At 44.2% G+C, this 15,021-nt stretch overlaps 1 protein-coding gene across 1 annotated transcript in view; it reads right to left on the reverse strand.

The window, feature by feature from the left end:
* Positions 1-15,021, reverse strand: part of VSNL1 (visinin like 1) — a 103,693-nt gene that overhangs the window by 58,986 nt on the left and 29,686 nt on the right. The window contains exon 2 of the mRNA XM_007183494.3: positions 5,307-5,473. Within this exon, the coding sequence (XP_007183556.1) occupies positions 5,307-5,468 (162 nt within the window). The 5' untranslated portion in view covers positions 5,469-5,473. The remainder of the gene's footprint in view (positions 1-5,306; positions 5,474-15,021) is intronic.

The raw sequence follows: 15,021 nt of genomic DNA on the forward strand, positions 1-15,021 counted from the left end.
TAGATAAGGAAATAGATTCAGAGAGGCAGAGATCTGGCAAACGTTAACACAGCTAGGACTGAATCTCAGGGCTGTCAGATTGTAAATCCCATGATCTTTTTAAACTAACTTCCTTTTCAACTCAACCTGAACCCACCCAATGATCCTGAGGAAAACAATCCCGAAAGTCGAACTCCAAACAAATATCAAAACGTGTTTAGCGCTTTGCAGGACTCTGCCCGGTTTGTTACTTGGTTTCTTTGGCTTTGATGTCACAGAGACTAAACGAAGCAGGAATGGTATCAGCCTTCCAAGGAAGAGGACCTGGGATAGGGACACTTCCTCCCTCATGCAGCTGCTTGCTCTTCCACAGGGTTGGTTTTCTTTTAAGATTAAATTTAAAAATTCTCTGAAAATACAGTTCAAATTGCAAACTCTCAATCTTAATTTGTGATCTCAATTTGGCAATCCTTATAATTATTGGAAACAGGAAATTCTCAAGGGGGAAAAAAATCAGGTACTTGGTTCTTGGTGACAAAATGCAAAATCTCTCTCCCCAACCTCTCAGCAGCAGTACTGTGGTTGGGCTGATGAAACATCTGAAGTAACATGGACACCTCTGTGTGTGCCAGGAGTGTTAGAACATTCCTGACGGAAGGCGTGCTTATACCAGATACAGAGGGCTCTGGGTTTGCCCATGAGAAGTTTGTAACAGAGAAGGAACGAGTACTGTTTTTAGTTAGTCAAGGCTGCCATAACAAAGTACCACAGACTGTGTGGTTTAAACAATAAAAGGTCTGAAGGGTAGAAGTCCAAGATCAAGGTGTTGGTAAGATTGGTTTCTTCCGAGGCTTCTCTCTGATTTGTAGACAACCATCATTTCCCTGTGTCTTCACATGGCCTTTTTTCTGTACATGTCTGTGTCCAAATTGCCTCTTCTTATAGGACACCTGTCATACTGGATTAGGGCCCACACTAATGACCTCATTTCAACTTAATTACCTCTTTAAAGGCCCTCTCTCCAAATACAGTCAGATTCAGACATACTGGAGATGAAAATTTCAACACACGAATTTGGGGGGGCATGGGCACCTTTCACAGGTACCAAGTTTGTCAAAGGTAAAAGCTATCTACTCAGAGATGTTTTATCTTCTAAAAGGCTAGGAGAAAAGTCTTCCTTTCATCACTGCATTAATTAACTTCTTACTTTAATATCCCATTTTGAAATAACCTCTATTTTCCACTCGTGCCCCACCCACAAGCATTTATGTCGTTCTGCCTTGTGTTGTGGTTAACTGTCTCTCCAATTAGCCTGTGAGATCCTGGAGCGCAGGCAGGACTGTCCTTTAGTCACTTCTATATGCCTCCCCCACAAGGCTTCCTGAGAAGGAGATACACAGCCAGCGTTCGATACAATTCACTCACCAAACACTGATGCTTGTTCTGTGGCAGGCCCTGTGTTAGCCACTGGGTCATATGTTGATTGAAGTGAGGTGACTATTCTCTACATGACTAAAGAATGAAACCTGTGAAACCGTGCCCCATAGGGTTAACAGAAATCCTTGACTTATGGAACAGCAGATAAGGAAACAGCTTGTTAAAAACCCCTCTGCTTGTAACCTGCCTTTACTGATTAAGCTTGCTTTAGTTATTTTTTTCCCTTCTTTAATTGCATACCCTCCAAGCTTCACGTAGCTAGGTAATATATCACAAGACTTCTTTACCACCCTTATAGATAATGCCTCTGACGTACGGGTCACTAGACTAACAGGCACTTAAGCTGTTTTCCAGAAACCTGGAGTCAACTCCCGTCTAGTCAAGCTGACAAAAGCTGGCTGGGACCACTGAGCCTAAAACTGGGCCTGCACAGTTGTCTGATGAATGACCTTTTGATGTCAGAGGGCCAAAAACTCTACCCTCAGACCATGCTAAGAGCCTCCATTTCTGCACACGCATCCCATGAAGAAGCATGTAACCCAATTCTCCTGCTCAGAACGCCGATTACCTCACCTTTTCCCCACCTCCAATCACCTTTCCCCACGCCTAAGACCACCCTGCTTCTTTATCCCATAAATATCTCAAGCCTTTTGCCTGCAGGGAGGTGGACCTGAGACTTCTCCTGTCTCCTTGCTTGGCTGCCTTGTGAATAAACTCTCTGCTACAGACCTCAGCATCTCAGCGTACGGCTTGCTGCGTGTTGGGCAAATGAGCCTGGTTCGGTAACACCTGTAACAAACCAGGAAGGTCCATGCCCATACCTGTGTTTTTCAAATCCCACTCCAGCAGCTGTAGGGTGGAGGGGCTTGGAAGGAGGCTGATGAGGGGCTGCCAGGGGAATCCAGTTGAGAGGCAGGGCCGTGTGCTGCAGCGCAAGTCAGCATACCCATCTTTAATGTCTGTCCTGAACTTCACTCTTTTTGCGGCACTGCGCAAATTACCTCGTTTTTCTGAACCTTAGTTTTAGACAGTTTTACATGTAGACTTAATGGAATTCCTTTATATTTTGGATACAAAGGCTTCTGAAGTTGAGGGTTTGTGGCCCCTGGCCTTGCAGGGGGGCCTCTCCCGTTATCCTGTCACCCCACACCCTCATCAGAACTGACTCCACAAAGCGAGGTGACTCTCCCGGAACCTAAAATGGATCAGGTCAGTGACAGTAGGTGTGCCAGGCTGACCACACAGGCAGGAGGGCAGAGGCCACCGGTGGCTTTGCTCACTCAGCTGGATCCCAGGATGTCTCAATGTCCACACTGAGATAGAAGGAATTACTGAAAAGTGCCTATTCACCAAGACAAAGACTGTGTCTTGCTGAACATTTGTACTTTTAAGCTGCATTAAAGGAAGATTTTTCTTCTCAGCCCTTCTCCTGGGCCTTATTACATAAGCCACATCTTTCTCTGTTATTCTCCCTTCTAACCTATCAGACCTGCCTTTCTTTCTTTCTTTCTTTCTTTCTTTCTTTCTTTCTTTTTTTCCTGTGGATGTGGCATATTTCCTCTGCGATTCTCTTTTGTATTTTGTCCTCGGACAACTCTGGAAGGAGAGGAGGACTTTGCCTACTTTCTAACTATTTGATACAAGAGCACAGGCTGAGTTTAAATATGGCTGTGAAGAGGCTGCCAAGAATCTAAACTTCATCCACAAGTTATATATCCCCTTCCTGGAAAAAAAAAATCCACTCTGGGGTGGAGTCGGGGAGGTAGGAGTAGGGGTTGATGTTGGTACATATACATCAGTTGTACCATAAAACACTGAGGGATGTTTGATGTTTACACACCCCCTTCCCTTATCTTGAGGTGGATTTTATTTTCAGTGCTGACTACTTCCAGCATGTAAATAAAATACTTCCTTTCCTGCATTTGAACTATTTCTTCAAAGGCAAAACCACTCTCACTTTGAACAAATAGTGAGAAGCATGGCACACAGAGCTCTCTTAAACACGGAGTGACAGCTTGCATGGCTTTTACTGATATGAAAGTGGCTTTGACAAGTCTCATTTGTCTGTACTTTCCTTGGGGCTGAGGGAAGACAGTTCTGAGGCACAGGCTAACTTCTGGGTGATAAAATGGTAGAAGATGTGACTTTGAAAACTACGGTGAGTTGTATAAAAAAATCTAGGAAAATGCATACCATCCCACTTCTCGGCAAAAGCAATTTATGTCCATTGAATGGTAAATGCATTTCTCAGTGCTTCCATGTAAAAGATCTCTACATACTAAAAACCAATTACTCAGATATTCTTAGAAGTGTCACAGTAATCTTATGACATACACACATACCACTTTTTGTGTACGTTTCTACACACATTTAAAAAGATAGTTATAGATACCTTGAGCCCTCAGGTGGTCAGCAGTGGATTAATGATAATCATGGATTCTTGACATTCATTAGTGGTCCATGCAGGATTAGCGAGTTTTTATTAATGCAATAACCACCTGCAAACCGAGCACCCAAAGCCATAGCTAAGACTTTGACACAATCCATCCATCTATCTAACCATGTGGCTAAACTTTCATTTCATCCCTTGCCTCTTATGCACTGGATGTAACCATAATAACTGCTGGGTGGGTGACGCAGTTTGAATCCTGTGTTCATCACTCTCTTGCTTTCTTTTTCATGTGATTTTATTGCTTTTATTTGTAGTTCTATAAAACATATTTTTATCTTATCTGTGTTTAATTTAAAGTACTTTGAGACTTACTTTTTGCACTTAATGTTTCATTGTTGCTGCAGTTCAACTGTTTTGACTGTCACGTGAGTATACCACAGTTTATTTTCCACTCTCCCTTTGATGGGCGTTTGGGTTGTTTCCCAGTTTTGCTATTGTGAGCAGTGCAGCTATGAGCATTCTTATACATGTCCCTTCTTGTACACATGCAAGGATGGAATTGCTGGAGCAAAGGCTATATGAGATGTTCAACTTCAAGAGAGAATGACAATGTTTAATATTTTATATAATCATCCCATGCACATAAATGCATGTGGATGGTTCACACTGCTCTAATTGATACTGCTGCACTTGAATGATAAGAGCACTATTATCTATTTGGTATTTTAGTCAGAAAAAGTTAAAAGAGAGACAATGCATTTTTCCCACAAGCCTCACATTATCGAAGTATAAACAAAATGGAATGTCTTAGATCATGCCAAATCTAGAACAAATACAAATGATAAACTCAGACAAACCGAAGCACTACCACTGCAGTACAAATTATACCTTACATGGAACAGTTTTATCTAATGTCCAGGGGAATGTTAACTTCTAAACAGTACAAAATCCTGGCGAAAGTCCATATTTTAGACCTTGATAAAATGATAGAAGACCATCCTGGTAGACTTTGATGTATATTAGAACTCCCTACTTTCTTCTAAATGCAAAGCTGTGGAGATCTGTATATTTTTCTTACCTGCAAATAAGGGGACCTTTCTGGGTACAAAAGCCCTCCCACATACTTTCTCGCTAACTGAGAGAGGTACAGATACCTTTAACAAGCCAAACAATGGTGCAATTAGGCGCTTGTCAATAATCATCAGCAAAGGCTATTATCTGAGATTTTTACTATGCTTTACCAGATGCTATCATCCTCTGAACTGTTTGGTGTTTTGATTGAACAATTACTCTTCTTGTTCAGAAATTGCTTGACTTAGGTCTGGAACAAAACACATCCCTTTTCATTTTAAAAAATGACCATTTTTCTTTTTGAGTGGAAAACCACCAGGGTTGAAACCAATTGGCTACTTCAAGTTATAATTCCATGTGAAGCTCCATGTGATGAAGACAGTGTTTTCTGGCCTGAAGATTAAAAAAAAGTTGAAAAACAACTTACCTTCACGTAGAGCTGCTGAAATTCCTCGAGATTCAGTCTCCCGCTTGGACAGTCCTTGAGAAACCCTTTGTACCACTGCTTGAGCTCATGTTCATTGAACTCTGTGCTCTTCACCAGGTCCTCCATCACTTCGGGGGCCAGTTTGCTATTCTGTTTCCCCATTCTGCCTGATGAAAAGCAGATTAATGCAATTAGCGCTGTGGCTGTGATCATTTCAAGCTTGATTAAGAGCCAAGCTAGAGTTCTGAGCAGTGCCTTGGCTGGAAGTCCCTCCAGTGTGTCTGATCAAAGTCTCCCCAAGTCTGTTTCCTTCTATTTGATATTCTAGAAAAGAGATGACCAAAAAAGACTTCTCAAAAGGCTGCAGAGTTCATCCTCCTCCATCATGTGTCCTCTTTTACACGGCGCTGACTCCCACATGGAAAGCCAACATCCCTTTTTATGCTATTCATGTAAAGTATATGGAAAATGTTTGTATTCTCATTTTACGAATTATGATTCATTAGCACTTACTGCACAGGTGCCTAGTTCTACGTGTAGTTTGCAGGGATATTAAGTGGGATTCTTGACAAGAACAGTAAGAAGGATTTATAGCCAAACGATCGAAAAGTGGCTTTGGAAATCTGATCAGCAATGGTGGGGAATGTGTTGTTCTAGTTCCAAAGTTTCTGCTGTTGTTTTCTTTTTCAAATGGCAACAGTTCATTTTTTACTAGTCTCATTAATTCTCTATCTCTCTTCTCATCTTCAGAAACTTCCTACAACATTGCCTTCAGTGTTGACAACTTCTGGGTGGCTTTTTTTTAAAGACTGGTTAGTGAATTTCAGTTGACATAATTCCATTCTATTTTTATTACTGCTAGTAAGTCAAAATAATAGTGCATAAAATAAAATATAAAATACATTGATTATATGCCAGGTTGTGTGGCCAACATCACAGTCAAGTGTAGGTGGACAGAGCATAGGTTTAGAGTTATCCCTGATTTGGCCATTTACCTTATGTGTTGCTTACGGCAATATTAATTAACTGCTTTAGCTTCAATTTCTTTCTCAATAAAGCACACATAAAATAAACTCTTTCAGATTTACTGTGATGGCTAATTAAGAAATACGTAGGTAAACAAAGACCAAGACACATTCCAAAATTAAAACAGTTGTATTAGTGCAGGAAAATTAAAGATGATTTTTAAAAATTTCCCTTTAATGTTGTTGCTTTGTAACAAAAAAGAATTAAAACAAAACAAACTAACCACAGAGTGATTAAAAAAGTCAAGTTAGACTTGAAAATCTGGGGGATCACCAGAACAAGGCAAGTATCACAAGATCTTTAAAGTCCTGTTAGAGGAGAGAGTTAGGTTTTGGAGAATTTACCCAAGTGGACCTAGTCCTTCAGTGTGCTTAAGACAAATTCTCCACTAGGCTCTCAGCAGGTCTATACTTGCAATAGCCCAGAAGGGGTAATCTTACCACATATCCTGTTGTTATTATTTTTTTACCTTCTTCTAAAACAGATTCCACACCCATTGTCAGTAACCTGCCCTAACACTGAACAATTCTTTCAAAATAATGAAACCAAACCACTATTGCTGCTTTCAGGGGAAGCTTCCTCTTCGGAAGCACGCAGCATGGTGAAAAGATGCTGTTTAGATGGCCATTTGCTTCCAAACTCTTCTGTTTGATGAAAGGACCTGAGGATCAGCAACTATGCCCTTTCTCATGGAGTTTCTCTACATATTTTTGCCCTTAATTTCAAGTTTCAAGTCTCTTATTAAAAGCCATCTCTTAATTATAAGTTACTGTGGGATTCCACAGCCGGATATGGAAATCAAGTGGGTACTCAGGTGTCAGGTTTAATTAATCTGGGTAAGAAAACGGTAATTCATGGTTATCTTGATAATCAAAAGATGTATTACCAACCTTTCAGTACTTCTCTTTGCTCTTCTCAGTAGAGAATTACAAATTTTCATTAATTGAACTAGAATCTCACCTAATAATAATAGCTACTGAACCCTGAGAGTGGCTTCGGGGTAGGCACTAGGATGGACACTTCACAAACTTGACCTCTAACCCTGTGACAACTCAGCAAAACAATTAGGGCAGCTCTCTTATACAAAATCATACAACTAACGAGTGGCAGAGCTAGAATTTGAACATGGATCTGCAAGACTCTAGTGCACAATTACCGAGAGACAGGTGGTTGGAAGGCATTTCAGGAGAAGGAACAGGAAGAGCAAAAGCAGGAAGGTTTGAGAGGCTGAATCAGTGTTTTTTGGCGCTGAAAGAGGGATGAGAGAGGGATCGCTTTGCCAAGCTCTTGTTTGGAAAAGCCTGTTAGATTTACCAAAACCACAAGCTCAGAAGTGAGTTTGTATGAATGATGGGAAAAGGGGTTAAGGGTTATTAAAAACCACCTCCCCCAAGGGCCTTTAGAAGGTCAACGTGTCAGCTTCTCTCTGAAGCAAGGGAGCTTGGATTCTCTATGGATCATTGCGATGCCTTAAACTGTTCAGTTGACCCGGGAGAGGATGGTCTCTTACACACAAGGGGAACATTGTCAGCACCATGAATCACAGTTTTGGGGGCTCAAATGCATAACTTCATGCATCTTGGTTACAGGTCATGGTCAGCAACATCACTCAGGTATGCCTGGAAATGAGTGGATCATGTACAAAATCAAGTTCTGACCTGGCTCAGAGTGGCACTGCCACCGCCCTCATCAGGTTTTGCCTGGATTAATAATCGTCACTGGGCTATCTACTCCAACCTGCCTCCTGCATGGCTGCTTGAATGAATTTCTGAAATGCAAACCTCAGCATCTGATCTTCTCCCAGAAACGCTCAACAGTTCACCGTTGTCTACAGGATGTAGTCCCAGCTTGCTAGCATGGCACGGTCTTGCCGACTCATAGCCTCGTTTTCTGCCAACCTGTCTTTTCACTTCATATGCCAGTAATAATCAACTGTTACAGGTCCCAGGGCTTGCATGCTTCCACACATTCATGCTTTGCATGCGCTGTTTCTTTTTCTGGAATGTCATCCCCTTTTATTTGCTCAGCACACTTCTTTTCCTTCTTTAAGTAGTCTCAGCTCATGTGCCACCTCCTCTGTGAAATCTCTGCAGACTTTCCAAGGCTGACTTAGGCATCCTTTGTCCTCGGCCTCTCCCTTCCCTTATAAAAGCTTCCATGATCATTATTGAGTTCTCTACTGGATTGTTAGTTGCATAAGAGGACTGCTTTTATTTATCTTTGCACCCTGGTACCTCATACTAGATGATCAACAAATATTTTTTGAGGAAATGAATGAAGGGGACATAAGCCACTATGAAGGACCTTGTCACTGGTCTTCATCAGTCCCATTATAGGATTTGGTATGTTTCTTTCTGGGAAAATCAGCCTCATAATAATCTATATATGAGGAGAGTCAATGCAATCATAAGTATAAAGTACAGACAGCAGATGGGAGGAATGTTTCATTTAACTGTATAGAAAATAGCCTGACCTAGAGATTGTTTCCTTGTCTGTCTTCATCATTAAATTCTAAATAGCCTGAAGTCAGGGCCTGTGCCTTTGTCTCAGCATCCTCAGTACTTGGCATAAAGGTGATTCTTAGTTATGTCTGATAAATGAATTGATGCACTCCCCGTATTGGGGCTGCAGTGACATGGGCCAAATAGTTTCTTTCATTATGAGTCTGGGATGAAAGAAAGGGTAAAATGACAGTAAAGCTTAACATGTTCCCCAAAAGATTCCATGACAGAATGGGGAGGATTTATCACCACTCTATTTCTAGTTAAATCTGTGATCTTGGGCAAGATCCTTCCCTTCCCTGTTGCTCAGTTTCCCCAACTGAAAAATGAGTTGGACAAGATGACCTCTAAGGTCCTTGTGACCCCACCACTCATTGACTGGCAGCATAAGTTTTCTAAGTATGAAAATATGAGTCACAGACTTCAAACTGGCTTGTCTCAAAAGAGTCGGTGCATGTTGGCTCTGTGCATTCTTTACCTGAAAACTGGTGGTACTTGAGCATTTGTTACCTAAGGGAGGGGACAGATACCAGAGTGTATTATTTTTAAGCTAGGGTTCCAGGCTGTAAGATAAAAGCCAGCCCAGCCCCAAATCAAATAATTTCTCATGCTTTGAGTTGTCATAGAGACTCAGTGCTAGGCACAAAATGGGACTGGTAGAAGGGTTCTGATGGGCCAGAGAAGACCACCAGGAACAGGCCCATGGGCGCGGCACCAAATCGCAAATGATAACCAGAGAAGACCACATTTTTATACACTACAGTTCACAAAAGGCTTTTGAGTAACAATATTTACCCGTCTAACAATGCTGTAAGAAATAGATAATTATCATCTCTTTTATTGATGAGGAGTTTGAAGCTCAGAAAGACTACATGATTTGCCCTAGCTCAACTAGCTAGTAAAAAGCTTAGTATGGAGAGAACAAGGTGTCTCAAACTTCATTGGTTTCCTGATAAAGGCTCTTTTCTCTTGCCTGGATTCTTCAACCACCTCTTAACTGGTCTTCCTGCCTTGGGTTTGGCCACTTCTCATCCATTTCCTACCCTGTCTTGATAACAGGATTCCAGAGCAGAAGAGGCAAAACATGTTAAGAATGCTCTAAGGAGAGAACTGGGAAACTTCCTGGAAGGGAGAAAAGACCCGTCAGAAGGTCCGAGAGGCTCCCATGAGCATCTTTCCTCCACAGACTCTCTTGGCCTTAAAGAGGATTCAAATAAAATATATATGTGGTGTGTGTGTGTGTGTGTGTGTTGCCCTGAGCCTGTCCTTTGCCTACTCTGATACCTAAGCCCAGCTTCTCAGGACACACCAAGGCTTGCTGCGTGTGATGAGGCACACAGAACAGCACGCCTGGCTTCTCCTAGGTAATTGGACCATCAGCCTGGCTGAATCTTGGTGAGATTCATGTAAAGACCAGGGGGCTGAGATGGGGTGGCACCACCACACATGCAGACACACAGCAGGATGAGCACATTGATGGGGAAACAGTCCCGGAAATAGGGCTCAGAGCAGAGGATGAAAGAGCTTTCGGGGCTCAGATGGGAGGCCTATGGAACACACAACAGTGCCAAGTATGGAAGGAGTCTTGAATGGAATTCTTCTGGTTCTAGTGTCAAGTTACCTGGGCCAGCCTTGAATACATCAGGTCTTCTCTCTGGGCTCTGGGATTCTCACCTGCACATGAGAATAACTGGAAGAGCCTGGCTTTGCTCGTGCTTAGACTTCTGCCTGGACCCCCCTTTCTTTTCCTTACCACTGGCCCAAATCTTACTCTTTCTGCAAGGCTCAGTTCCAATGCTGTCTTCTCTGTGACACGTTTCTACAAATTCTCACTAATCTCCTCTCCTCCTGTCCTTAAAGGCATGGATTTGTACCAATAATGGTTGATGGTCTGGTTAACTGAGGCCGATAGAAACTCTCTGGGCAACTCAGTTCAGTGGACATTTATAGGCATCGTCTATGAGAAAGGCCCTGTGCTGGGCACGGTGGGGTGTAAAGAGAAGACATGGTTCCAGCCTTGAAGGGCTCAGAACTGGATGCAGGAGACATTCACCTCTTGGAATATGGGGCCTGGAGAGATGAATGCCAAGCGCTAGGGAGCACAAGGGACAGAGAGACAAATTCCCACCCCCATCAGGCAACTTCAACTGTGGCTGGTCCCCAGGTGAAAACTCTTAAGCAGTTGTGTCCCAAACTTGCCTAAGTGCAAGAATCATCCTTATTTTGTTAAAAATACAGCTTCATGGGCTTCCCTGGTGGCGCAGTGGTTGAGAATCTGCCTGCCAATGCAGGGGACACGGGTTCGTGCCCCGGTCCGGGAAGATCCCACATGCCGCGGAGCAGCTGGGCCCGTGAGCCACAACTACTGAGCCTGCGCGTCTGGAGCCTGTGCTCCCCAACAAGAGAGGCCACGACAGTGAGAGGCCCGCGCACCACGATGAAGAGTGGCCCCCGCTCGCTGCAACTAGAGAAAGCCCTCACACAGAAACGAAGACCCAACACAGCCAAATAAATAAATAAATAAAATAAATTTAAAAAAAAAAATACAGCTTCATGAGACCCTCCCTTAGAGGGAAGTCTGTACATTTAACAAGCAGCTCAGGTGAATATGGTTCTCAGTCAACTTGGGAATCACTGATGAAAAACATGAATAAAACTCAAGGTAGATGGTCTAACGAGAAAACACCCAAAGTAGCACAAACATAACCCAAGTTGTCTCTGATTCCTCACTCCTTCCATCTGGCATCCTCGACATGGTTTCAAGATCCTGTACTGGGGTCTAGCATTAAGATTTTAAAAATCACACAACTAGGGAAGACCAAAGCTTGTAAAGATCTGACTCTGGGTTCTTCTGTTTTAAGCCCCTTGGTTTCAGTTGGAGAGTTTGAGGTCTTCCAATATCGCACAGGCAACTGATGGCACAGCCAGGATGAGAACCCCAGTCTCCTGACCTAACTGGGCCGTCCCACCCTCCCACCCTCACGGTGTGCTGTCTCCAGGCCAAACACACATAGCCCGTAAGCCAGGAGGCATGTTTACCTCTGTGCCAGGATGCTGAAACAATCCCCATCACCAACCCTCTTGGATCCCTTAAACAAATGACATTAGGTTGCTAGTTTCCAGAGACTGTTAAAACAACCCTGAAAATTAAGCCTCAAAGTTCCCCAGCACATTGTATGGGGTTTTCTTTTCTAATAAAGGCAAATATCTGGCCCTCTGGCCCTTTCTGCTCTTCTCTCCTTCATCCTCCTAAAGCCGAGGGCTCACAAGTCCCCAGCAGCGCTTCCCAGGGGGCAGGGAGAGTGTCAATCACAGGCTGGCCTTTCATGCCGCCTCTGGGGACTAGAACAGCTTCAGAAAAGGGGAGACGGCCTTTCTCGTGGCATTCTCTGATGACTTTCCCTCAAACTGGGAACCTCCTGGGATGACAGAGGAGATCCTACCCCACAAGCATAAAACAGGCAGGGGGCACAGACTACATCCTTGAGGATTCAAGATAAGGCAAGAGTACTTATTTGATTTGTCATAAATGAGGAAAAACGTTTTGATGGCAGTGGCAGTGGCACCGTTAGGGCAAGTGACAAGAGTTCTATTCCATAAAGAAGAATAAATTGGTACATGAAGGTGAAAGCAGAAGTGAGCCCCAGGGATCAGCCATCCGATCCAATCCAATCCCTTTGTTTTCTAGAGGCGGCCTGGGAGGTCAGGGGACTTACGCCAGGGAACACAGCAAGTTAGCAGTAGGCTCTGGCAGTGTCCTGGCTACCGAGCCTCAGCAATAAGACTCGAGGCTGCTGCAGCGGCCAGGCCCGTGATCCTCGGGCCAATGCATGTCCCTGTGACCAGGGTGTGAAGAGTGGCCTGCTCCAGCCAAGTTGCCACCTGAGCTGTCCTTCTACCGCTTAGGGGCTGAGAGCCTGCATGGGCCCTGGGGCCCTGGCTGGATGGGACAGACCTGACCCCAGGACAGAAGCTGCCAGTGGACATTAGCCCTTGGATCTGACTAGGTGTTTCCAAACTGAACCCACCTGGTAACTAGGTGGCCAGGTGCTCAGGGACTCGGATACACAAGGAAGCAGTGGCCTCATCAGCCCCTGGGGGTCAGATTCAACTGCCGTCTTCTCCCTCCTCTCCCAGGTGCAAAGAACATTTCCCGAGCACCTGGGCAATGCCACTCAGCCCAAAGCCACACTTGGTGCCCAGGTGCTGGGCTACGACTTCGGGAAAGTTTCTACTCAGACTAAGTTTCCCGCTGACCCCATTTTGTGGGTTCCCTGCTCTTTCTAGCAGGACACGTGCCTCTTTTATTTTGCACGTGGACTTAGTTTCGTGGGGAGAAACTGTGTGCTGAAGTCAGACCTGGGATCAAATGATGCTCCTGCTGCACACAAGGTGTGTGTGACTTTTGATAAGTTACTTGCCCATTGGAGCCCTGGTTCCCTCATTAGTCAAACGGAAATGACGACATTTGCTCACTGGCTTGTTATGAGAATTAATGAGAGAACACATTGAATTCCTTCCAGCAGTGCCTTCCACGTAGCAGGTATTCAACAAACAGTAGCTATTATTATCTTCATCATGGGACCCAGCAAACTGGGCTGCTCCAGAAGATGGAGAGGCAAACATTTCAAGATTCAGGCCTAGACCCCTTGGCGTCATCCCAACCTCAACACCTACACCAGGCCTGGTATGTGTAAACAGAAGTACACAAATTGTGAAACATGGAGAATTTTACCGAGGTCCTATTTACTCTCCTTCCTTTAAGAAAAAGTGCTTCATATCCAACCCGACAGAGGAAAGTCAGCTGAGGACCCCACAGCCCTGACAAAGCATCAACTGTTGAGTGAAGTTTCCATCCAATTCCTTGCTCACCCACTGAGCAGAAGTGTGAGCTGATTAATAGCTGGTAACCTTTCATCTGGGAGTGTTTCAAGCAGCCACTCACTTTTCTGCATCTTCTTTTTACTTCCCTGTGTGGCTTGCCTCTGACCATTCTATGTGTTTCTTTTTTTTTTTATTTATTTTTTAATTTTGGCTGCATTGGGTCTTCGTTGCTGCACATGGACTTTCTCTAGTTGCGGCGAGCGGGGGCTGCTCCTTGTTGCGGCGCGCGGGCTTCTCATTGCAGTGGCTTCTCTTGTTGCGGAGCACAGGCTCTAGGCACATGGGCTTCAGTAGTTGCAGCACACGGGCTCAGTAGTTGTGGCACACGGGCTTAGCTGCTCCGCGGCATGTGGGATCTTCCTGGACCAGGGCTCGAACCCGTGTCCCCTGCATTGGCAGGCAGATTCTTAACCACTGCACCACCAGGGAAGTCCCCATTCTATGTGTTTCTGAGCATCAATTTCTGTGAAAGGAAACGGGCCATCTCTGGCAGTGTCAGAACCTCACTTAGTTCTGTGAGGTAACAGAGGAAATGCTTTCATTAATAATCATCCCATTCTGTCCAACAGATTGTGTTCCAGGTTGTGCTACCAAGTGGGAAAGAACCATGGCCCTTATCTCAGAGCAGCAGGGAGCGTGAGAGAAGTGCGGACCAGGGGCGCTGCCATCACCTGCACATCCTCAGTCACAGGGCCAGGAGCAGCCTGGAGCATCAGTGGTGCAAGCTCTCTCCTTGCCCTCAGAGTGAGGACTTGGATATCCCAAGGGGCAAGTGACATGTTCAAGTGTCTACCAGTAGTGGCAGAGTCACTCAAGTCTTCTGACTCTTAGGCTGGTGGTCTTTCCCCTCTGAGAACCATTTGCTCTTACCATGTTCCCAAATGCTTATCTGTACAGTAATTCTAAAAAACACTTTAACTCACATTGGTGGGCCTTAAGTACAAAGAACTTTGACATTCTCAGATAAAGGTGACTTGATAGAAGTAAAATGCTCTATCTGAAGGAAGTATGATACTAAATATTAATTTGTTCACTTATTTAACAAACTTTTGCTCAATATTATCATCTATTACAAAGATAAATGTGGTTCCCAAATCTCTATGGTAGGCCTTTCCTGAATAGTAGAGAATATATCCATCTACCTGCTAGACGTTCCTACCTTTATATCCTACAACCGTATCAAACTCAACATATTTTCCTGTGCTCCTCTCTGGGTAAATGGCCCCACCACCTGCCCAGGGTCCCTTATAAGCCTGGGGGTTATCCAGGACTCTGCCCTCTTCTTCATAATCCTGTATCTAATC

Source organism: Balaenoptera acutorostrata, chromosome 12, assembly GCF_949987535.1.
Source record: "Balaenoptera acutorostrata chromosome 12, mBalAcu1.1, whole genome shotgun sequence".
NCBI classification, from domain to species: Eukaryota; Metazoa; Chordata; class Mammalia; order Artiodactyla; family Balaenopteridae; genus Balaenoptera; species Balaenoptera acutorostrata.